Source organism: Hyla sarda, chromosome 5, assembly GCF_029499605.1.
Source record: "Hyla sarda isolate aHylSar1 chromosome 5, aHylSar1.hap1, whole genome shotgun sequence".
In the NCBI taxonomy this organism is placed as follows: Eukaryota; Metazoa; Chordata; class Amphibia; order Anura; family Hylidae; genus Hyla; species Hyla sarda.
The window spans coordinates 366192412-366215625 of NC_079193.1; the positions used below are offsets into that span (position 1 = coordinate 366192412).

General features: G+C 45.8%; 2 protein-coding genes across 4 annotated transcripts in view; one reads left to right on the top strand and one right to left on the bottom strand.

Moving 5' to 3' along the window:
• Positions 1-23214, top strand: part of TG (thyroglobulin) — a 249246-nt gene that overhangs the window by 100343 nt on the left and 125689 nt on the right. The window lies entirely within an intron of this gene.
• Positions 1-23214, bottom strand: part of SLA (Src like adaptor) — a 59721-nt gene that overhangs the window by 2269 nt on the left and 34238 nt on the right. For both annotated transcript variants that reach the window (XM_056522796.1, XM_056522795.1), the window contains exons 4-7: positions 21775-21861; positions 19827-19930; positions 16851-16982; positions 2070-2202 (exon numbers count right to left, since the gene is read on the bottom strand). In XM_056522796.1, the coding sequence (XP_056378771.1) occupies positions 2070-2202; positions 16851-16982; positions 19827-19930; positions 21775-21861 (456 nt within the window). The remainder of the gene's footprint in view (positions 1-2069; positions 2203-16850; positions 16983-19826; positions 19931-21774; positions 21862-23214) is intronic.

Genomic DNA, 23214 nt, shown 5'->3' on the forward strand with positions numbered 1-23214 from the left:
ACACAATTCTATAATATGACCTGCGACTCACAGGGCCCTTGTGAGTCGTCTGGGTCACCTCTTAATCAATAAAATACTATTCAGATCATTGGAAATGTAAAAAACATATAAAAAATAATAGAACATGTGACCATACACCTAATAGAACTAGTCCAAATAGTCCAAATAGCAAGTTCTGTTACTGTCTCTTAGGCTGCATTCACATCTCGTTTTTTACACTATGGCGGCCAGATCTGGCTGGGGGAGGGGAAAATCGGGCTCTCCCGTACCCCAGCCGGACCAGCGCTGAACTCCATTCACTTTAATGAGCCGACCGGAGTTAAACGGTGACTCCGGTCGGCTCATTTTTGACCCGTATCCAGTTTTGTGACTGGACCTAAAACCGTAGTATACTACGGTTTTAGGTCCGGTCAGGAAACCGCATACGGGTAAAAAAAAATGAGCCGATCGGAGTCACCGCTTAACTCCGGTCGGCTCATTAAAGTGAATGGAGTTCAGTGCTGGTCCGGCTGGGGTACGGGAGAGCCCAGTTTTCCCCTCCACCAGCCGGATCCGAGATGTGAATGCAGCGTTAGTACAAAAAAATACTCGTCTGGTGTGATTAAAGGGGTACTCTGAAACATTTAGTTCTGAATGCTGGGTACGGGCGTGATGTAACACCACGCCACGCCTCCTCAATGCAAGTCTATGGGAGGGGGCGTGACGGACGTCACGCCCCCTCCCATAGACTTGCATTGAGGGGGGGGGGGGGGGTGACGTCACGAGGGGGCGTGGCCGTGGCGTCACGACCCCCGCACCCAGCCTTCTGAACTAAATGTTAAGGACGCTGGGGCAGTGGAGTACCCCTTTAACAAGCAGACTTGAGGAGAGTGCTCCGTTAGTATCCTCAGAGGTTATACGCAATGCATGCAGCACGTTCAATTGCAATGTTGCTAAATTTTCCTCACCTATATCCAACATCCTAGGATTGGTGAGCAACATTGCAATTGAACGTGCTGCATGCATTGCGTATAACGGAGCACTCCCCTCAAGTCTGCTTGTTAAAGGGGTACTCCACTGCACCAGCGTCCGGAACGTTTCGTTCAGAATGCTGAGTGCGGGGGTGGTGACTAGTGTGTGGCGCGAATATTCGCAATGCTATAACGCTATATATTCGCAATTACGAATATTCGCATTTTTTTTTTCACAGTACACATGATAGTGATCATCCCTCCCTGCTTCCAGCTTGTGGTGTAAATAAGGCTCCAATACTAGTTACCGTGTCAGACTGGCGGGCGCCCGAAAATTTGCATATTTTCGCACATATTGATCCCTCCCTTCTTCTAGTTTTGTGGACCAATGAGAATGATCATGTTTGCTGAAGATCACGTGATATTGCGCATGCACATGCAAATTTTATGGCAAATGCGCATGCAAATTTTATGGCGCATAGTAAAAAAAAAGGCAGCGAATATTGCGAATATGGGAATCTTGCAAATATATGACGAATATTCGTCTATATATTTGCAAAATATAGCGAATTCGAATATAGCCTATACCGCTCAACACTAGCCGTGATGCCATGGCCACGCCCCTCGTGACATCACACCCCCTCAATGCAAGTCACGCCCCCCTCCCATAGATTTGCATTGAGAGGGCGTGGTGTGACGTCACGACCCCTGCAGCCCGTACCCAGCATTCGGACGGAACTAAATGTTTCAGACTCTGGCAGTGGAGTACCCCTTTAATCATACCAGCCCAGTATTTTTTTACACTAAGAGACAGTAACAGAACCTATTAGGTGTATGGTCACATGTTCTATCGGTCTATTATCTTTTATATATTTTTTACATTTCCAATGATCTGAATAGTATTTTATTGATTAAGAGGTGACCCAGACGACTCACAAGGGCCCTGTGAGTCGCAGGTCATAGTGTAGAATTGTGTATAATTTAATTTTAATAAACTGTTTATTGGTTAAATATCCGTGACCTTGAGCCCCATATTTTTTGTATTAATTGCTGAGATGAGTTTGTCACTTGGTAACAATGTGCGATGTATAATTGTCATAAGGACCATTCGGTGTTCACCTCTTCATGCTCCTCCAGTTGAAGGGCTTCTTCCTCCTCATGACCGGCACTTCCTGCCTGACATCTGCAATATTTACGGACTGTTGGGTGAGGCACGGGGTAGTGAGGACGCAGCACAAGCCATCTGCACTTTCTGAGAAAAATTCAAGGTTGAAACAATATTAGGCTTTAAATGGACCATGTCTTCATGGGCGGGGGGGGGGGGGGGGGGGGGGGCATTATACTGTTCTAATCTTGTACAAAGGAGGCAGTATTATAGTAGTTATATTCTTGTATATAGGAGCAGTATTATAGTAGTTATATTCTTGTACATAGGAGTAGTATTATAGTAGTTATATTCTTGTACATAGGAGCAGTATTATAGTAGTTATATTCTTGTATATAGGAGCAGTATTATAGTAGTTATATTCTTGTATATAGGAGCAGTATTATAGTAGTTATATTCTTGTATATAGGAGCAGTATTATAGTAGTTATATTCTTGTATATAGGAGCAGTATTATAGTAGTTATATCCTTGTATATAGGAGCAGTATTATAGTAGTTGTATTCTTGTATATAGGAGCAGTATTATAGTAGTTATATTCTTGTATATAGAAGCAGTATTATAGTAGTTATATTCTTGTATATAGGGGCAGTATTATAGTAGTTATATTCTTGTATATAGAAGCAGTTGTTACGCCGAGCGCTCCGGGTCCCCGCTCCTCCCCGGAGCGCTCGCTACACTCTCGCTCCCGCAGCGCCCCGGTCAGATCCACTGACCGGGTGCGCTGCGATACCGCCTCCAGCCGGGATGCGATTCGCGATGCGGGTGGCGCCCGCTCGCGATGCGCACCCCGGCTCCCTCGCTCTCCGTCGGTCCTGTCCCGGCGCGCGCGGCCCCGCTCCCTAGGGCGCGCGCGCGCCGGGTCTCTGCGATTTAAAGGGCCACTGCGCCGCTGATTGGTGCAGTGGTTCTAATCAGTGTGTTCACCTGTGCACTCCCTATGTATACCTCACTTCCCCTGCACTCCCTCGCCGGATCTTGTTGCCATTGTGCCAGTGAAAGCGTTCCCTTGTGTGTTCCTAGCCTGTGTTCCAGACCTCCTGCCGTTGCCCCTGACTACGATCCTTGCTGCCTGCCCCGACCTTCTGCTACGTCCGACCTTGCTTCTGTCTACTCCCTTGTACCGCGCCTATCTTCAGCAGTCAGAGAGGTTGAGCCGTTGCTAGTGGATACGACCTGGTCACTACCGCCGCAGCAAGACCATCCCGCTTTGCGGCGGGCTCTGGTGAACACCAGTAGTGACTTAGAACCGGTCCACTAGCACCCTCCACGCCAATCCCTCTCTGGCACAGAGGATCCACCTCCTGCCAGCCGGCATCGTGTCAGTAGATCCGGCCATGGATCCCGCTGAAGTTCCTCTGCCAGTTGTCGCCGACCTCACCACGGTGGTCGCCCAGCAGTCACAACAGATAGCGCAACAAGGCCACCAGCTGTCTCAACTGACCGTGATGCTACAGCAGCTACTACCACAGCTTCAGCAATCATCTCCTCCGCCAGCTCCTGCACCTCCTCCGCAGCGAGTGGCCGCCTCAGGCCTACGACTATCCTTGCCGGATAAATTTGATGGGGACTCTAAGTTTTGCCGTGGCTTTCTTTCACAATGTTCCCTGCACTTGGAGATGATGTCGGACCAGTTTCCTACTGAAAGGTCTAAGGTGGCTTTCGTAGTCAGCCTTCTGTCTGGAAAAGCTCTGTCATGGGCCACACCGCTCTGGGACCGCAATGACCCCGTCACTGCCTCTGTACACTCCTTCTTCTCGGAAATTCGAAGTGTCTTTGAGGAACCTGCCCGAGCCTCTTCTGCTGAGACTGCCCTGCTGAACCTGGTCCAGGGTAATTCTTCCGTTGGCGAGTACGCCGTGCAATTCCGTACTCTTGCTTCAGAACTTTCCTGGAATAATGAGGCCCTCTGCGCGACCTTTAAAAAAGGCCTATCCAGCAACATTAAAGATGTTCTGGCCGCACGAGAAATTCCTGCTAACCTACATGAACTCATTCATCTAGCCACTCGCATTGACATGCGTTTTTCCGAAAGGCGTCAGGAGCTCCGCCAGGATATGGACTTTGTTCGCACGAGGCGTTTTTTCTCCCCGGCTCCTCTCTCCTCTGGTCCCCTGCAATCCGTTCCTGTGCCTCCCGCCGTGGAGGCTATGCAAGTTGACCGGTCTCGCCTGACACCTCAAGAGAGGACACGACGCCGCATGGAGAATCTCTGCCTGTACTGTGCCGGTACCGAACACTTCCTGAAGGATTGTCCTATCCGTCCTCCCCGCCTGGAAAGACGTACGCTGACTCCGCACAAAGGTGAAACAGTCCTTGATGTCAACTCTGCTTCTCCACGTCTTACTGTGCCTGTGCGGATATCTGCCTCTACCTTCTCCTTCTCCACTAAGGCCTTCTTGGATTCCGGATCTGCAGGAAACTTTATTTTGGCCTCTTTCATCAACAGGTTCAACATCCCAGTGACCAGTCTCACCAGACCTCTCTACATCAATTGCGTTAACAATGAAAGATTGGACTGTACCATACGTTTCCGCACGGAGCCCCTCCTAATGTGCATCGGACCTCATCACGAAAAAATTGAGTTTTTGGTCCTCTTCAATTGCACTTCCGAAATTCTCCTTGGACTACCCTGGCTTCAACACCATTCCCCAACCCTGGATTGGTCCACAGGGGAGATCAAGAGTTGGGGTACCTCTTGTTTCAAGGACTGCCTTAAACCGGTTACCAGTACTCCCTGCCGTGACCCTATGGTTCCCCCTGTAACCGGTCTCCCTAAGGCCTATATGGACTTTGCTGATGTGTTTTGCAAAAAACAAGCTGAGACTCTTCCTCCTCACAGGCCTTATGACTGTCCTATTGACCTCCTCCCGGGCACTACTCCACCCCGGGGCAGAATTTATCCTCTGTCCGCCCCAGAGACTCTTGCTATGTCTGAGTACATCCAGGAAAATTTAAAAAAGGGCTTTATCCGCAAATCCTCCTCTCCTGCCGGAGCCGGATTTTTCTTTGTGTCCAAAAAAGATGGCTCCCTACGTCCTTGCATTGACTACCGCGGTCTTAACAAAATCACGGTAAAGAACCGCTACCCTCTACCTCTTATCTCTGAACTCTTTGATCGCCTCCAAGGTGCCCACATCTTTACCAAACTGGACTTAAGAGGTGCTTATAATCTCATCCGCATCAGAGAGGGGGATGAATGGAAAACGGCATTTAACACTAGAGATGGACACTTTGAGTATCTGGTCATGCCCTTTGGCCTGTGCAACGCCCCTGCCGTCTTCCAAGACTTTGTTAATGAAATTTTTCGTGATCTCTTATATTCCTGTGTTGTTGTGTATCTGGACGATATCCTGATTTTTTCTGCCAACCTAGAAGAACACCGCCAGCATGTCCGCATGGTTCTTCAGAGACTTCGTGACAATCAACTTTATGCCAAGATGGAGAAATGTCTGTTTGAATGTCAATCTCTTCCTTTCCTAGGAAACTTGGTCTCTGGCCAGGGACTACAAATGGATCCAGACAAACTCTCTGCCGTCTTAGATTGGCCACGCCCCTCCGGACTCCGTGCTATCCAACGTTTTTTGGGGTTCGCCAATTATTACAGACAATTTATTCCACATTTTTCCACCATTGTGGCTCCTATCGTGGCTTTAACCAAGAAGAATGCCAATCCTAAGTCATGGCCTCCTCTAGCGGAAGACGCCTTTAAACGGCTCAAGTCTGCCTTTTCTTCTGCTCCCGTGCTCTCCAGACCTGACCCATCTAAACCCTTCCTATTGGAGGTAGATGCCTCCTCAGTAGGAGCGGGAGCGGTCCTTCTACAAAAAAATTCTTCCGGGCATGCTGTTACTTGTGGTTTTTTTTCTAGGACCTTCTCTCCGGCGGAGAGGAACTACTCCATCGGGGATCGAGAGCTACTAGCCATTAAATTAGCACTTGAGGAATGGAGGCATCTGCTGGAGGGATCAAGATTTCCAGTTATTATTTACACCGATCACAAAAATCTCTCCTATCTCCAGTCTGCCCAACGGCTGAATCCTCGCCAGGCCAGGTGGTCTCTGTTCTTTGCCCGATTTAATTTTGAAATTCACTTTCGGCCTGCCGATAAGAACATCAGGGCCGATGCTCTCTCTCGTTCCTCGGATGCCTCGGAAGTAGAGCTCTCCCCGCAACACATCATTCCACCTGACTGCCTGATCTCCACTTCTCCAGCCTCCATCAGGCAAACTCCTCCAGGGAAGACCTTCGTCACTCCACGCCAACGCCTCGGAATCCTCAAATGGAGTCACTCCTCCCATCTCGCAGGCCATGCGGGCATCAAGAAATCCGTGCAACTCATCTCTCGTTTCTATTGGTGGCCGACTCTGGAGACGGATGTTGTTGATTTTGTGCGGGCCTGCACTGTCTGTGCCCGGGATAAGACGCCTCGCCAGAAGCCCGCTGGTCTTCTTCATCCTCTGCCTGTTCCCGAACAGCCTTGGTCTCTGATTGGTATGGACTTTATTACAGACTTACCCTCATCCCGTGGCAACACTGTTGTTTGGGTGATCGTTGATCGATTCTCCAAGATGGCACATTTCATCCCTCTTCCTGGTCTTCCTTCTGCGCCTCAGTTGGCAAAACAATTTTTTGTACACATTTTTCGTCTTCACGGGTTGCCCACGCAGATCGTCTCGGATAGAGGCGTCCAATTCGTGTCAAAATTCTGGAGGGCTCTCTATAAACAACTCAAGATTAAATTAAACTTTTCTTCTGCTTATCATCCTCAATCCAATGGGCAAGTAGAAAGAATTAACCAGGTCCTGGGTGATTATTTACGGCATTTTGTTTCCTCCCGCCAGGATGACTGGGCAGATCTTCTACCATGGGCCGAATTCTCGTATAACTTCAGAGTTTCTGAATCTTCTTCCAAATCCCCATTTTTCGTGGTGTACGGCCGTCACCCTCTTCCCCCCCTCCCTACTCCCTTGCCCTCTGGTTTGCCCGCTGTGGATGAAATAACTCGTGATCTTTCCACCATATGGAAAGAGACCCAAAATTCTCTCTTACAGGCTTCATCACGCATGAAGAAATTTGCTGATAAGAAAAGAAGAGCTCCCCCCATTTTTTCTCCTGGAGACAAGGTATGGCTCTCCGCTAAATATGTCCGCTTCCGTGTTCCCAGCTACAAATTGGGACCACGCTATCTTGGTCCTTTCAAAATTTTGTGCCAGATTAATCCTGTCTCTTATAAACTTCTTCTCCCTCCTTCTCTTCGTATTCCTAATGCCTTTCACGTTTCTCTTCTTAAACCACTCATCATCAACCGTTTCTCTCCTAAACTTATCTCTCCCACTCCTGTCTCCGGTTCTTCAGACATCTTTCCTGTAAAGGAGATACTGGCCTCCAAAAAGGTCAGAGGAAAAACCTTCTTTTTGGTTGACTGGGAGGGCTGTGGTCCTGAAGAGAGATCCTGGGAACCTGAGGACAATATCCTAGATAAAAGTCTGGTCCTCAGGTTCTCAGGCTCCAAGAAGAGGGGGAGACCCAAGGGGGGGGGTACTGTTACGCCGAGCGCTCCGGGTCCCCGCTCCTCCCCGGAGCGCTCGCTACACTCTCGCTCCCGCAGCGCCCCGGTCAGATCCACTGACCGGGTGCGCTGCGATACCGCCTCCAGCCGGGATGCGATTCGCGATGCGGGTGGCGCCCGCTCGCGATGCGCACCCCGGCTCCCGTACCTGACTCGCTCGCCGTCGGTCCTGTCCCGGTGCGCGCGGCCCCGCTCCCTAGGGCGCGCGCGCGCGCCGGGTCTCTGCGATTTAAAGGGCCACTGCGCCGCTGATTGGCGCAGTGGTTCTAATCAGTGTGTTCACCTGTGCACTCCCTATGTATACCTCACTTCCCCTGCACTCCCTCGCCGGATCTTGTTGCCATTGTGCCAGTGAAAGCGTTCCCTTGTGTGTTCCTAGCCTGTGTTCCAGACCTCCTGCCGTTGCCCCTGACTACGATCCTTGCTGCCTGCCCCGACCTTCTGCTGCGTCCGACCTTGCTTCTGTCTACTCCCTTGTACCGCGCCTATCTTCAGCAGTCAGAGAGGTTGAGCCGTTGCTAGTGGATACGACCTGGTCACTACCGCCGCAGCAAGACCATCCCGCTTTGCGGCGGGCTCTGGTGAACACCAGTAGTGACTTAGAACCGGTCCACTAGCACCCTCCACGCCAATCCCTCTCTGGCACAGAGGATCCACCTCCTGCCAGCCGGCATCGTGTCAGCAGTATTAAAGTAGTTATATTCTTGTATATAGGAGCAGTATTATAGTAGTTATATTCTTGTATAAAGGAGGCAGTATTATAGTAGTTATATTCTTGTATATAGGAGCAGTATTATAGTAGTTATATTCTTGTATATAGGAGCAGTATTATAGTAGTTATATTCTTGTATATAGGAGCAGTATTATAGTAGTTATATTCTTGTATATAGGAGCAGTATTATAGTAGTTATATTCTTGTATATAGGAGCAGTATTATAGTAGTTATATTCTTGTATATAGGAGCAGTATTATAGTAGTTATATTCTTGTATATAGGAGCAGTATTATAGCAGTTATATTCTTGTATATAGGAGCAGTATTATAGTAGTTATATTCTTGTATATAGGAGCAGTATTATAGTAGTTATATTCTTGTATATAGGAGCAGTATTATAGTAGTTATATTCTTGTATATAGGAGCAGTATTATAGTAGTTATATTCTTGTATATAGGAGCAGTATTATAGTAGTTATATTCTTGTATATAGGAGCAGTATTATAGTAGTTATATTCTTGTATATAGGAGCAGTATTATAGTAGTTATATTCTTGTATATAGGAGGCAGTATTATAGTAGTTATATTCTTGTATATAGGAGGCAGTATTATAGTAGTTATATTCTTGTATATAGGAGCAGTATTATAGTAGTTATATTCTTGTATATAGGAGCAGTATTATAGTAGTTATATTCTTGTATATAGGAGCAGTATTATAGTAGTTATATTATTGTATATAGGAGCAGTATTATAGTAGTTATATTCTTGTATATAGGAGCAGTATTATAGTAGTTATATTCTTGTATATAGGAGCAGTATTATAGTAGTTATATTCTTGTACATAGGAGTAGTATTATAGTAGTTATATTCTTGTACATAGGAGCAGTATTATAGTAGTTATATTCTTGTATATAGGAGCAGTATTATAGTAGTTATATTCTTGTATATAGGAGCAGTATTATAGTAGTTATATTCTTGTATATAGGAGCAGTATTATAGTAGTTATATTCTTGTATATAGGAGCAGTATTATAGTAGTTATATCCTTGTATATAGGAGCAGTATTATAGTAGTTGTATTCTTGTATATAGGAGCAGTATTATAGTAGTTATATTCTTGTATATAGAAGCAGTATTATAGTAGTTATATTCTTGTATATAGGGGCAGTATTATAGTAGTTATATTCTTGTATATAGAAGCAGTTGTTACGCCGAGCGCTCCGGGTCCCCGCTCCTCCCCGGAGCGCTCGCTACACTCTCGCTCCCGCAGCGCCCCGGTCAGATCCACTGACCGGGTGCGCTGCGATACCGCCTCCAGCCGGGATGCGATTCGCGATGCGGGTGGCGCCCGCTCGCGATGCGCACCCCGGCTCCCTCGCTCTCCGTCGGTCCTGTCCCGGCGCGCGCGGCCCCGCTCCCTAGGGCGCGCGCGCGCCGGGTCTCTGCGATTTAAAGGGCCACTGCGCCGCTGATTGGTGCAGTGGTTCTAATCAGTGTGTTCACCTGTGCACTCCCTATGTATACCTCACTTCCCCTGCACTCCCTCGCCGGATCTTGTTGCCATTGTGCCAGTGAAAGCGTTCCCTTGTGTGTTCCTAGCCTGTGTTCCAGACCTCCTGCCGTTGCCCCTGACTACGATCCTTGCTGCCTGCCCCGACCTTCTGCTACGTCCGACCTTGCTTCTGTCTACTCCCTTGTACCGCGCCTATCTTCAGCAGTCAGAGAGGTTGAGCCGTTGCTAGTGGATACGACCTGGTCACTACCGCCGCAGCAAGACCATCCCGCTTTGCGGCGGGCTCTGGTGAACACCAGTAGTGACTTAGAACCGGTCCACTAGCACCCTCCACGCCAATCCCTCTCTGGCACAGAGGATCCACCTCCTGCCAGCCGGCATCGTGTCAGTAGATCCGGCCATGGATCCCGCTGAAGTTCCTCTGCCAGTTGTCGCCGACCTCACCACGGTGGTCGCCCAGCAGTCACAACAGATAGCGCAACAAGGCCACCAGCTGTCTCAACTGACCGTGATGCTACAGCAGCTACTACCACAGCTTCAGCAATCATCTCCTCCGCCAGCTCCTGCACCTCCTCCGCAGCGAGTGGCCGCCTCAGGCCTACGACTATCCTTGCCGGATAAATTTGATGGGGACTCTAAGTTTTGCCGTGGCTTTCTTTCACAATGTTCCCTGCACTTGGAGATGATGTCGGACCAGTTTCCTACTGAAAGGTCTAAGGTGGCTTTCGTAGTCAGCCTTCTGTCTGGAAAAGCTCTGTCATGGGCCACACCGCTCTGGGACCGCAATGACCCCGTCACTGCCTCTGTACACTCCTTCTTCTCGGAAATTCGAAGTGTCTTTGAGGAACCTGCCCGAGCCTCTTCTGCTGAGACTGCCCTGCTGAACCTGGTCCAGGGTAATTCTTCCGTTGGCGAGTACGCCGTGCAATTCCGTACTCTTGCTTCAGAACTTTCCTGGAATAATGAGGCCCTCTGCGCGACCTTTAAAAAAGGCCTATCCAGCAACATTAAAGATGTTCTGGCCGCACGAGAAATTCCTGCTAACCTACATGAACTCATTCATCTAGCCACTCGCATTGACATGCGTTTTTCCGAAAGGCGTCAGGAGCTCCGCCAGGATATGGACTTTGTTCGCACGAGGCGTTTTTTCTCCCCGGCTCCTCTCTCCTCTGGTCCCCTGCAATCCGTTCCTGTGCCTCCCGCCGTGGAGGCTATGCAAGTTGACCGGTCTCGCCTGACACCTCAAGAGAGGACACGACGCCGCATGGAGAATCTCTGCCTGTACTGTGCCGGTACCGAACACTTCCTGAAGGATTGTCCTATCCGTCCTCCCCGCCTGGAAAGACGTACGCTGACTCCGCACAAAGGTGAAACAGTCCTTGATGTCAACTCTGCTTCTCCACGTCTTACTGTGCCTGTGCGGATATCTGCCTCTACCTTCTCCTTCTCCACTAAGGCCTTCTTGGATTCCGGATCTGCAGGAAACTTTATTTTGGCCTCTTTCATCAACAGGTTCAACATCCCAGTGACCAGTCTCACCAGACCTCTCTACATCAATTGCGTTAACAATGAAAGATTGGACTGTACCATACGTTTCCGCACGGAGCCCCTCCTAATGTGCATCGGACCTCATCACGAAAAAATTGAGTTTTTGGTCCTCTTCAATTGCACTTCCGAAATTCTCCTTGGACTACCCTGGCTTCAACACCATTCCCCAACCCTGGATTGGTCCACAGGGGAGATCAAGAGTTGGGGTACCTCTTGTTTCAAGGACTGCCTTAAACCGGTTACCAGTACTCCCTGCCGTGACCCTATGGTTCCCCCTGTAACCGGTCTCCCTAAGGCCTATATGGACTTTGCTGATGTGTTTTGCAAAAAACAAGCTGAGACTCTTCCTCCTCACAGGCCTTATGACTGTCCTATTGACCTCCTCCCGGGCACTACTCCACCCCGGGGCAGAATTTATCCTCTGTCCGCCCCAGAGACTCTTGCTATGTCTGAGTACATCCAGGAAAATTTAAAAAAGGGCTTTATCCGCAAATCCTCCTCTCCTGCCGGAGCCGGATTTTTCTTTGTGTCCAAAAAAGATGGCTCCCTACGTCCTTGCATTGACTACCGCGGTCTTAACAAAATCACGGTAAAGAACCGCTACCCTCTACCTCTTATCTCTGAACTCTTTGATCGCCTCCAAGGTGCCCACATCTTTACCAAACTGGACTTAAGAGGTGCTTATAATCTCATCCGCATCAGAGAGGGGGATGAATGGAAAACGGCATTTAACACTAGAGATGGACACTTTGAGTATCTGGTCATGCCCTTTGGCCTGTGCAACGCCCCTGCCGTCTTCCAAGACTTTGTTAATGAAATTTTTCGTGATCTCTTATATTCCTGTGTTGTTGTGTATCTGGACGATATCCTGATTTTTTCTGCCAACCTAGAAGAACACCGCCAGCATGTCCGCATGGTTCTTCAGAGACTTCGTGACAATCAACTTTATGCCAAGATGGAGAAATGTCTGTTTGAATGTCAATCTCTTCCTTTCCTAGGAAACTTGGTCTCTGGCCAGGGACTACAAATGGATCCAGACAAACTCTCTGCCGTCTTAGATTGGCCACGCCCCTCCGGACTCCGTGCTATCCAACGTTTTTTGGGGTTCGCCAATTATTACAGACAATTTATTCCACATTTTTCCACCATTGTGGCTCCTATCGTGGCTTTAACCAAGAAGAATGCCAATCCTAAGTCATGGCCTCCTCTAGCGGAAGACGCCTTTAAACGGCTCAAGTCTGCCTTTTCTTCTGCTCCCGTGCTCTCCAGACCTGACCCATCTAAACCCTTCCTATTGGAGGTAGATGCCTCCTCAGTAGGAGCGGGAGCGGTCCTTCTACAAAAAAATTCTTCCGGGCATGCTGTTACTTGTGGTTTTTTTTCTAGGACCTTCTCTCCGGCGGAGAGGAACTACTCCATCGGGGATCGAGAGCTACTAGCCATTAAATTAGCACTTGAGGAATGGAGGCATCTGCTGGAGGGATCAAGATTTCCAGTTATTATTTACACCGATCACAAAAATCTCTCCTATCTCCAGTCTGCCCAACGGCTGAATCCTCGCCAGGCCAGGTGGTCTCTGTTCTTTGCCCGATTTAATTTTGAAATTCACTTTCGGCCTGCCGATAAGAACATCAGGGCCGATGCTCTCTCTCGTTCCTCGGATGCCTCGGAAGTAGAGCTCTCCCCGCAACACATCATTCCACCTGACTGCCTGATCTCCACTTCTCCAGCCTCCATCAGGCAAACTCCTCCAGGGAAGACCTTCGTCACTCCACGCCAACGCCTCGGAATCCTCAAATGGAGTCACTCCTCCCATCTCGCAGGCCATGCGGGCATCAAGAAATCCGTGCAACTCATCTCTCGTTTCTATTGGTGGCCGACTCTGGAGACGGATGTTGTTGATTTTGTGCGGGCCTGCACTGTCTGTGCCCGGGATAAGACGCCTCGCCAGAAGCCCGCTGGTCTTCTTCATCCTCTGCCTGTTCCCGAACAGCCTTGGTCTCTGATTGGTATGGACTTTATTACAGACTTACCCTCATCCCGTGGCAACACTGTTGTTTGGGTGATCGTTGATCGATTCTCCAAGATGGCACATTTCATCCCTCTTCCTGGTCTTCCTTCTGCGCCTCAGTTGGCAAAACAATTTTTTGTACACATTTTTCGTCTTCACGGGTTGCCCACGCAGATCGTCTCGGATAGAGGCGTCCAATTCGTGTCAAAATTCTGGAGGGCTCTCTATAAACAACTCAAGATTAAATTAAACTTTTCTTCTGCTTATCATCCTCAATCCAATGGGCAAGTAGAAAGAATTAACCAGGTCCTGGGTGATTATTTACGGCATTTTGTTTCCTCCCGCCAGGATGACTGGGCAGATCTTCTACCATGGGCCGAATTCTCGTATAACTTCAGAGTTTCTGAATCTTCTTCCAAATCCCCATTTTTCGTGGTGTACGGCCGTCACCCTCTTCCCCCCCTCCCTACTCCCTTGCCCTCTGGTTTGCCCGCTGTGGATGAAATAACTCGTGATCTTTCCACCATATGGAAAGAGACCCAAAATTCTCTCTTACAGGCTTCATCACGCATGAAGAAATTTGCTGATAAGAAAAGAAGAGCTCCCCCCATTTTTTCTCCTGGAGACAAGGTATGGCTCTCCGCTAAATATGTCCGCTTCCGTGTTCCCAGCTACAAATTGGGACCACGCTATCTTGGTCCTTTCAAAATTTTGTGCCAGATTAATCCTGTCTCTTATAAACTTCTTCTCCCTCCTTCTCTTCGTATTCCTAATGCCTTTCACGTTTCTCTTCTTAAACCACTCATCATCAACCGTTTCTCTCCTAAACTTATCTCTCCCACTCCTGTCTCCGGTTCTTCAGACATCTTTCCTGTAAAGGAGATACTGGCCTCCAAAAAGGTCAGAGGAAAAACCTTCTTTTTGGTTGACTGGGAGGGCTGTGGTCCTGAAGAGAGATCCTGGGAACCTGAGGACAATATCCTAGATAAAAGTCTGGTCCTCAGGTTCTCAGGCTCCAAGAAGAGGGGGAGACCCAAGGGGGGGGGTACTGTTACGCCGAGCGCTCCGGGTCCCCGCTCCTCCCCGGAGCGCTCGCTACACTCTCGCTCCCGCAGCGCCCCGGTCAGATCCACTGACCGGGTGCGCTGCGATACCGCCTCCAGCCGGGATGCGATTCGCGATGCGGGTGGCGCCCGCTCGCGATGCGCACCCCGGCTCCCGTACCTGACTCGCTCGCCGTCGGTCCTGTCCCGGTGCGCGCGGCCCCGCTCCCTAGGGCGCGCGCGCGCGCCGGGTCTCTGCGATTTAAAGGGCCACTGCGCCGCTGATTGGCGCAGTGGTTCTAATCAGTGTGTTCACCTGTGCACTCCCTATGTATACCTCACTTCCCCTGCACTCCCTCGCCGGATCTTGTTGCCATTGTGCCAGTGAAAGCGTTCCCTTGTGTGTTCCTAGCCTGTGTTCCAGACCTCCTGCCGTTGCCCCTGACTACGATCCTTGCTGCCTGCCCCGACCTTCTGCTGCGTCCGACCTTGCTTCTGTCTACTCCCTTGTACCGCGCCTATCTTCAGCAGTCAGAGAGGTTGAGCCGTTGCTAGTGGATACGACCTGGTCACTACCGCCGCAGCAAGACCATCCCGCTTTGCGGCGGGCTCTGGTGAACACCAGTAGTGACTTAGAACCGGTCCACTAGCACCCTCCACGCCAATCCCTCTCTGGCACAGAGGATCCACCTCCTGCCAGCCGGCATCGTGTCAGCAGTATTAAAGTAGTTATATTCTTGTATATAGGAGCAGTATTATAGTAGTTATATTCTTGTATAAAGGAGGCAGTATTATAGTAGTTATATTCTTGTATATAGGAGCAGTATTATAGTAGTTATATTCTTGTATATAGGAGCAGTATTATAGTAGTTATATTCTTGTATATAGGAGCAGTATTATAGTAGTTATATTCTTGTATATAGGAGCAGTATTATAGTAGTTATATTCTTGTATATAGGAGCAGTATTATAGTAGTTATATTCTTGTATATAGGAGCAGTATTATAGTAGTTATATTCTTGTATATAGGAGCAGTATTATAGCAGTTATATTCTTGTATATAGGAGCAGTATTATAGTAGTTATATTCTTGTATATAGGAGCAGTATTATAGTAGTTATATTCTTGTATATAGGAGCAGTATTATAGTAGTTATATTCTTGTATATAGGAGCAGTATTATAGTAGTTATATTCTTGTATATAGGAGCAGTATTATAGTAGTTATATTCTTGTATATAGGAGCAGTATTATAGTAGTTATATTCTTGTATATAGGAGCAGTATTATAGTAGTTATATTCTTGTATATAGGAGGCAGTATTATAGTAGTTATATTCTTGTATATAGGAGGCAGTATTATAGTAGTTATATTCTTGTATATAGGAGCAGTATTATAGTAGTTATATTCTTGTATATAGGAGCAGTATTATAGTAGTTATATTCTTGTATATAGGAGCAGTATTATAGTAGTTATATTATTGTATATAGGAGCAGTATTATAGTAGTTATATTCTTGTATATAGGAGCAGTATTATAGTAGTTATATTCTTGTATATAGGAGCAGTATTATAGTAGTTATATTCTTGTATATAGGAGCAGTATTATAGTAGTTATATTCTTGTATATAGGAGCAGTATTATAGTAGTTATATTCTTGTATATAGGAGCAGTATTATAGTAGTTATATTCTTGTATATAGGAGCAGTATTATAGTAGTTATATCCTTGTATATAGGAGCAGTATTATAGTAGTTATATTCTTGTATATAGGAGGCAGTATTACAGTAGTTATATTCTTGTATATAGGAGCAGTATTATGGTAGTTATATTCTTGTATTTAGGAGACAGTATTATAGTAGTTATATTCTTGAACATAGGAGCAGTATTATAGTAGATATATTCTTGTATATAGGAGACAGTATTATAGTAGTTATATTCTTGTATATAGGAGACAGTATTATAGTAGTTATATTCTTGTATATAGGAGCAGTATTATAGTAGTTATATTCTTGTATATTGGAGCAGTATTATAGTAGTTATATTCTTGTATATAGGAGGCAGTATTATAGTAGTTATATTCTTGTATATAGGAGCAGTATTATAGTAGTTATATTCTTGTATATAGGAGGCAGTATTATAGTAGTTATATTCTTGTATATAGGAGCAGTATTATAGTAGTTCTATTCTTGTATATAGGAGGCAGTAGTATAGTAGTTATATTCTTGTATATAGGAGCAGTATTATAGTAGTTATATTCTTGTACTTAGGAAGCAGCATAATGGTAATAGTAGTCTGTACGAGCACAAGATAGTGGGTCCTATACATTACCGTACACTGCTGCTCACCTGAATAGTGATTCACAAGGTGCTCCAGACATTGGAAGGTCAGCCGTGGGGAGATATAATACCAGTTGTTTGGCAAACGGAAGATTCTATAATGTTTCACTTGTCTGTGTTTGACAGATAATGAATAGGATCCTGTAGATAAAAGAAATATGGAACAACTATAACATGAATTTGGAAAGTCACAAAGCAGCGCTATGCAGAGAGTTGAGTTGTACCGCAGAGAACAGGCCAGTGCAGCAGTATTTACAGTATAAAATATCTTCCTGCACTGTTCTCTCCTCTATATCTACGCAGCCTATTGCATTAGGGTGTGCACCCTAAATCACAAACTCACGCCGTGCATGTGCGTCTATCTATCTATCTATATATATATATATATATATATATATATATATATATAGATAGATAGATGCAAATCATAAAATGTTGCAGTATCTTGCAACATTTTATGATTTGCATCTGTATCACTGGACTAATACAGTTACTCAAATTTACTATATATATATATATATATATATATATATATATATATATATATATACATATACATACACACATATACACTCTTGCTTGCATGCACACATACATAAACAGACCTGCACTCATATAAATATCAATACAAACAAAATGACGTCACCATAGGCACAGTGTTGTACTTGAGGCTCTATCACCTCCGTGCTGCACTATCCAATCCTCCTACACTATGCGAGCGATATCGCAGCACAGTGTAAGACGGACATGCTCCTCCTCCAGACCTCCCCTGAAGCATGCGCGGCGCGTTCCGCGCCGCGCATGCTACAGGGGAGGTCTGGAGGAGGAGCATGTCCATCCTACACTGGCAGGAGGAGGAGCATGTCCGTCCTGTAGGAGGAGCATGTCCGCCCTACACTGGCAGGAGGAGGAGCATGTCCGTCCTACACTGGCAGGAGGAGGAGCATGTCCGTCCTAGAGGAGGAGCATGTCCGCCCTACACTGGCAGGAGGAGGAGCATGTCCGTCCTAGAGGAGGAGCATGTCCGCCCTACACTGGCAGTGCAGCATGGATTTGACAGAGCCTCAAGTTTGAGGCTTGATTAGGGTGTACCTAAGCACACCCGTCACACCATGTGCGCACGCCTTTGGTACCAGGTCTTCAGCCATGGGCATTGTGAACTAAGCATGCCCACTATATTCTCTTTGCATTTTGCGGTATGCTTACCAGCTCTGCATTATTAGTTGTATACTGCTAGTAAAGAGATATAGAACCACTCATATGCTTCTAATATCACCAATATTGCTCCATTTCTGGGGGGACCATTGAGGAATGAGACCAGGGAGCCCCATAATCCCACCCTCGCACTCTCTGCTCCCTCCTTGTGAGCACAGATAATACACACAGTGATGTCACAGTACAGAGATAATATACACAGTGATGTCACAGTACAGAGATAATACACACAGTGATGTCACAGTACAGGGATAATATACACAGTGATTTCACAGTACAGGGATAATATACACAGTGATGTCACAGTACAGAGATAATACACAGTGATGCCACAGTACAGGGATAATATACACAGTGATGTCACAGTACAGGGATACTATACACAGTGATGTCACAGTACAGGGATAATACACAGTGATGTCACAGTACAGGGATAATATACACAGTGATGTCACAGTACAGGGATAATATACACAGTGATGTCACAGTACAGGGATAATACACAGTGATGTCACAGTACAGGGATAATACACACAGTGATGTCACAGTACAGGGATAATACACACAGTGATGTCACAGTACAGGGATAATACACAGTGATGTCACAGTACAGGGATAATTCACAGTGATGTCACAGTACAGGGATAATACACAGTGATGTCACAGTACAGGGATAATACACAGTGATGTCACAGTACAGGGATAATACACACAGTGATGTCACAGTACAGAGATAATACACAGTGATGTCACAGTACAGGAATAATACACAGTGATGTCACAGTACAGGGATAATACACACAGTGATGTCACAGTACAGAGATAATACACACAGTGATGTCACAGTACAGGGATAATACACACAGTGATGTCACAGTACAGGGATAATACACACAGTGATGTCACAGTACAGGGATAATACACACAGTGATGTCACAGTACAGGGATAATATACACAGTGATGTCACAGTACAGGAATAATACGCACAGCGATGTCACAGTACAGGGATAATTTAAACAGTGATGTCACAGTACAGGGATAATATACACAGTGATGTCACAGTACAGGGATAATATACACAGTGATGTCACAGTACAGGGATAATATACACAGTGATGTCACAGTACAGAGATAATACACAGTGATGTCACAGTACAGGGATAATACACACAGTGATGTCACAGTACAGGGATAATACACAGTGATGTCACAGTACAGGGATAATACACAGTGATGTCACAGTACAGGGATAATACACAGTGATGTCACAGTACAGGGATAATACACAGTGATGTCACAGTACAGGGATAATACACAGTGATGTCACAGTACAGGGATAATACACACAGTGATGTCACAGTACAGAGATAATACACAGTGATGTCACAGTACAGGGATAATACACAGTGATGTCACAGTACAGGGATAATACACACAGTGATGTCACAGTACAGAGATAATACACACAGTGATGTCACAGTACAGGGATAATACACACAGTGATGTCACAGTACAGAGATAATACACACAGTGATGTCACAGTACAGGGATAATACACACAGTGATGTCACAGTACAGGGATAATATACACAGTGATGTCACAGTACAGGAATAATACACACAGCGATGTCACAGTACAGGGATAATACACACAGTGATGTCACAGTACAGGGATAATACACAGTGATGTCACATTACAGGGATACTAAACACAGTGATGTCACTGGACCCTTGTAATAAATCAAAAATAGCATTTTTTTGGAATTTACCTTTTTTTGTTTCACTTTGCCTGATCATGAACGACCCGGTCTTCACTTCTGGGAGCTCTAATAGTTGTTCAGACTTCTCCCTCCCAACTCCATCAAACAGCCACCTAAGAAGTAAAAGCAGCAGGTTTACCCTACAAGTACTGTGCTATGTGCGCTAAGCCAATCAGATACTTTACACTGTTGCTCCCTCCTCCCCTCTCACAGCATGAGTCTCCTACACATTGAGGGAAGGACAGTGCAGCCGCATCTCCCTCCACTCCTTCCTTTCACCTTCTTTCTGGATTTAAAGGGGTACTCCGGTGGAAATCTTTTTTTTTTAAATTTTTTTTTAAATCAACTGGTGCCAGAAATTTAAACAGATTTGTAAATTACTTCTATTAAAAAAAATCTTAATCCTTCCAGTACTTTTTAGCAGCTGAATACTACAGAGGAAATTCTTTTCTTTTTGGAACACAGAGCTCTCTGCTGAATCACAAACACAGTGCTCTCTGCTGACATCTCTGTCCATTTTAGAAATTGTCCAGAGTAGAAGAAAATCCCCATAGCAAACATATGCTGCTCTGGACAGTTCCTAAAATGGACAGAGATGTCAGCAGAGAGCACTGTGGTCATGATGTCAGCAGAGAGCTCTGTGTTCTAAAAAGAAAATAATTTCCTCTGTTGTATTCAGCAGCTAATATGTACTGGAAGGATTAAGATTTTTTAATAGAAGTAATTTACAAATCTGTTTAACTTTCTGGTACCAGTTGATTAAAAAAAAAGTTTTCCATCAGAGTACCCCTTTAACATACAGCACTATTGCAGTGGTCTCAAACTGTGGCCCTCCAGATGTTGCAAAACTTCAAATCCCAGCATGCCCGGACAGCCAACGGCTGTCCGGGTATGCTGGGAGTTGAAGTTTTGCAACATCTGGAGGGCCACAGTTTGAGACCACTGCACTAAACATTTGGGAGACTAATGGGACAGGGAGTTAAATAATTGAAGAAAGCAAGTAAGAGACTTTTCCTTAAAGGGGTACTCCGTCACTATACATGTTATCCCCTATCCAAAGGGGATTGCGGGGGTCCGGCCACTGGAACCCCCGCGCGATCTCCGGCACGACGCTGCGGCGTTCATAAACACAAAAGCCTGGGACGTCACACCAAGCCCCCTCCTTTTATCTCTATGGGAGGGGGCGTGACGGCTGTGGTCAACAGTCATCCGGCAAAGACCAGAGTTCGATTCATTCACCGGATGTCTAGGGTACTGAGGCGGAGATTGCAGGTGTCCCCTGCGGCTGGACCCCCCTGCGATTAGACATGTTATCTTCCATCCTTTGGATAGAAGATAACATGTCTAGGGGCGGAGTACCCCCTTTAAAGGGGTACTCCCGTGGAGAACTTTTTTTTTTTTTTTTTAATCAACTGGTGCCAGAAAGTTAAACAGATTTGTAAATTACGTCTATTAAAAAAAATCTTAATCCTTCCAGTACTTTTTAGGGTCTGCTACAGAGGAATTGGTTTTCTTTTTGGAACACAGAGCTCTCTGCTGACATCATGACCACAGTGCTCTCTGCTGACATCTCTGTCCATTTTAGGAACTGTCCAGAGCAGCATATGTTTTCTATGGGGATTTTCTCCTACTCTGGACAGTTCTTAAAATTGACAGAGATGTCAGCAGAGAGCACTGTGGTCATGATGTCAGCAGAGAGCACTGTGGTCATGATGTCATCAGAGAGCACTGTGTTACAAAAAGAAAACCATTTCTTCTGTAGTATACAGACCCTAATAAGTACTGGAAGGATTACGATTATTTAATAGAAGTAATTTACAAATCTGTTTAACTTTCTGGCACCAGTTGATTAAAAAAAAAAAAAAGTTTTCAGCGGGAGTACCCCTTTAAAGCTCGAATACTGCATACAATTATGATAGTAGCTTTGTTGAGTTGTTATGACCAGCTTTGTACTTACCCGTGGTAGACTTTTGCCACACATTTGGCTGGTATATAGTTTTCACGCCCTGTTTTAAGGGACACCACTCTCCACCATCCTCCTTCACTGTAATGGAAAGAAGAAAAAAAAGGTCTGTGAACAAACAGATACTATAGAATACTACAGAACATTAATATATAGCTTAAACAAATATTACAGTTCTTCTCTAAGCATCATCAAAGCTACATTAAGAATTAGGCTGCCTGTGCTAATATATGGACTTCTATCTGCCTAAAGAAGCACTCCGGAAACATTCAGGTGTGCCTTGTGCTTACCTGTTTTACCTGATGTGGCAGGCATTAGATAGGCCATCCTTTTTGGATGTAAATTTATCATTGAAATGGTTCTTTAACGCTGCCTATTTTTCCTGTGAATCCTCTGGCTGAGGGTGTGAAGTTTGATCACTGCACCTGGTGATTTAATTAGGCTACTGGTGCTGGAGCACAGCCTGGTGAACTCATTAGACTCATAATTGAGTTGAGGTCAGTCCGTATTATGCACAGTTTTAATACTTATTCTTATTCAAATTGTGTTTTTTAGAGAATTATTGCCACGAGGAGAAAGTGATTTGACCTTTGACAATTGAGGTGTTTTATTAAAACTCAATGCGTGAACACAGCCTAAAGAATTCAAATTTTAACAATATTTTCACGTGCTTTTACGGCATTTTGTCTGTTTCCGCTGTGATTTTCATGACACATTTTTTACCATGATTTGTACACTTGCCGTTTGCCACGATTCTGAGAAAATCAGGGAAAAAACAGAAAAAAAACAGTAAACATAGCCTCAGGAGATGTATATATCTACTATTTGTATCCTGATTCCATAAATATAGAAGCAGTATACAGATAGAGCTGACGAGGAGGTGTATATGTACTGCCATGTTTTCCCAAAAATAAGACGTAGCCATAAGAAAAGCCATACCAGCAGTTCTATCCATTCGTTTAATAGAAGCCATACCGCCGAAAATAAGCCGTGGTGGTAGGCGTGGCTTATTAAAGCTAATAAAGACGACCAGCCCTTCTTGACAGGTACTGTACCATTAGGGATGTCCCTACAACAGCGGCGGGTCCCGTGTCCCAGCTGATCCCGGGACAGCAGCTGACATACAGGGCAGCGTGTCCCAGCTGATCAGAGGGTCGTGACTTCTGTGAGGCGGCGGCGGTGGGTCCCAGGATGGCAGCTGACATGTAGGGCGTCATGCATGGATAAGATGTCCCGTGAAAATAAGCCATGGGGAGTCTTTTTGAAGAAAAATTAATATAAATATTTTCGGGGACACACGGTATATATCCTTATCCCAAAGAGATAGCAGCAGTATACAGATAGATCTGTAGGGGAGGTGTATTACTACTACATATAGTGATCTCATAAAGATTGCAGCAGTATACAGATAGAGCTGGAGGAGAGATGTATAAC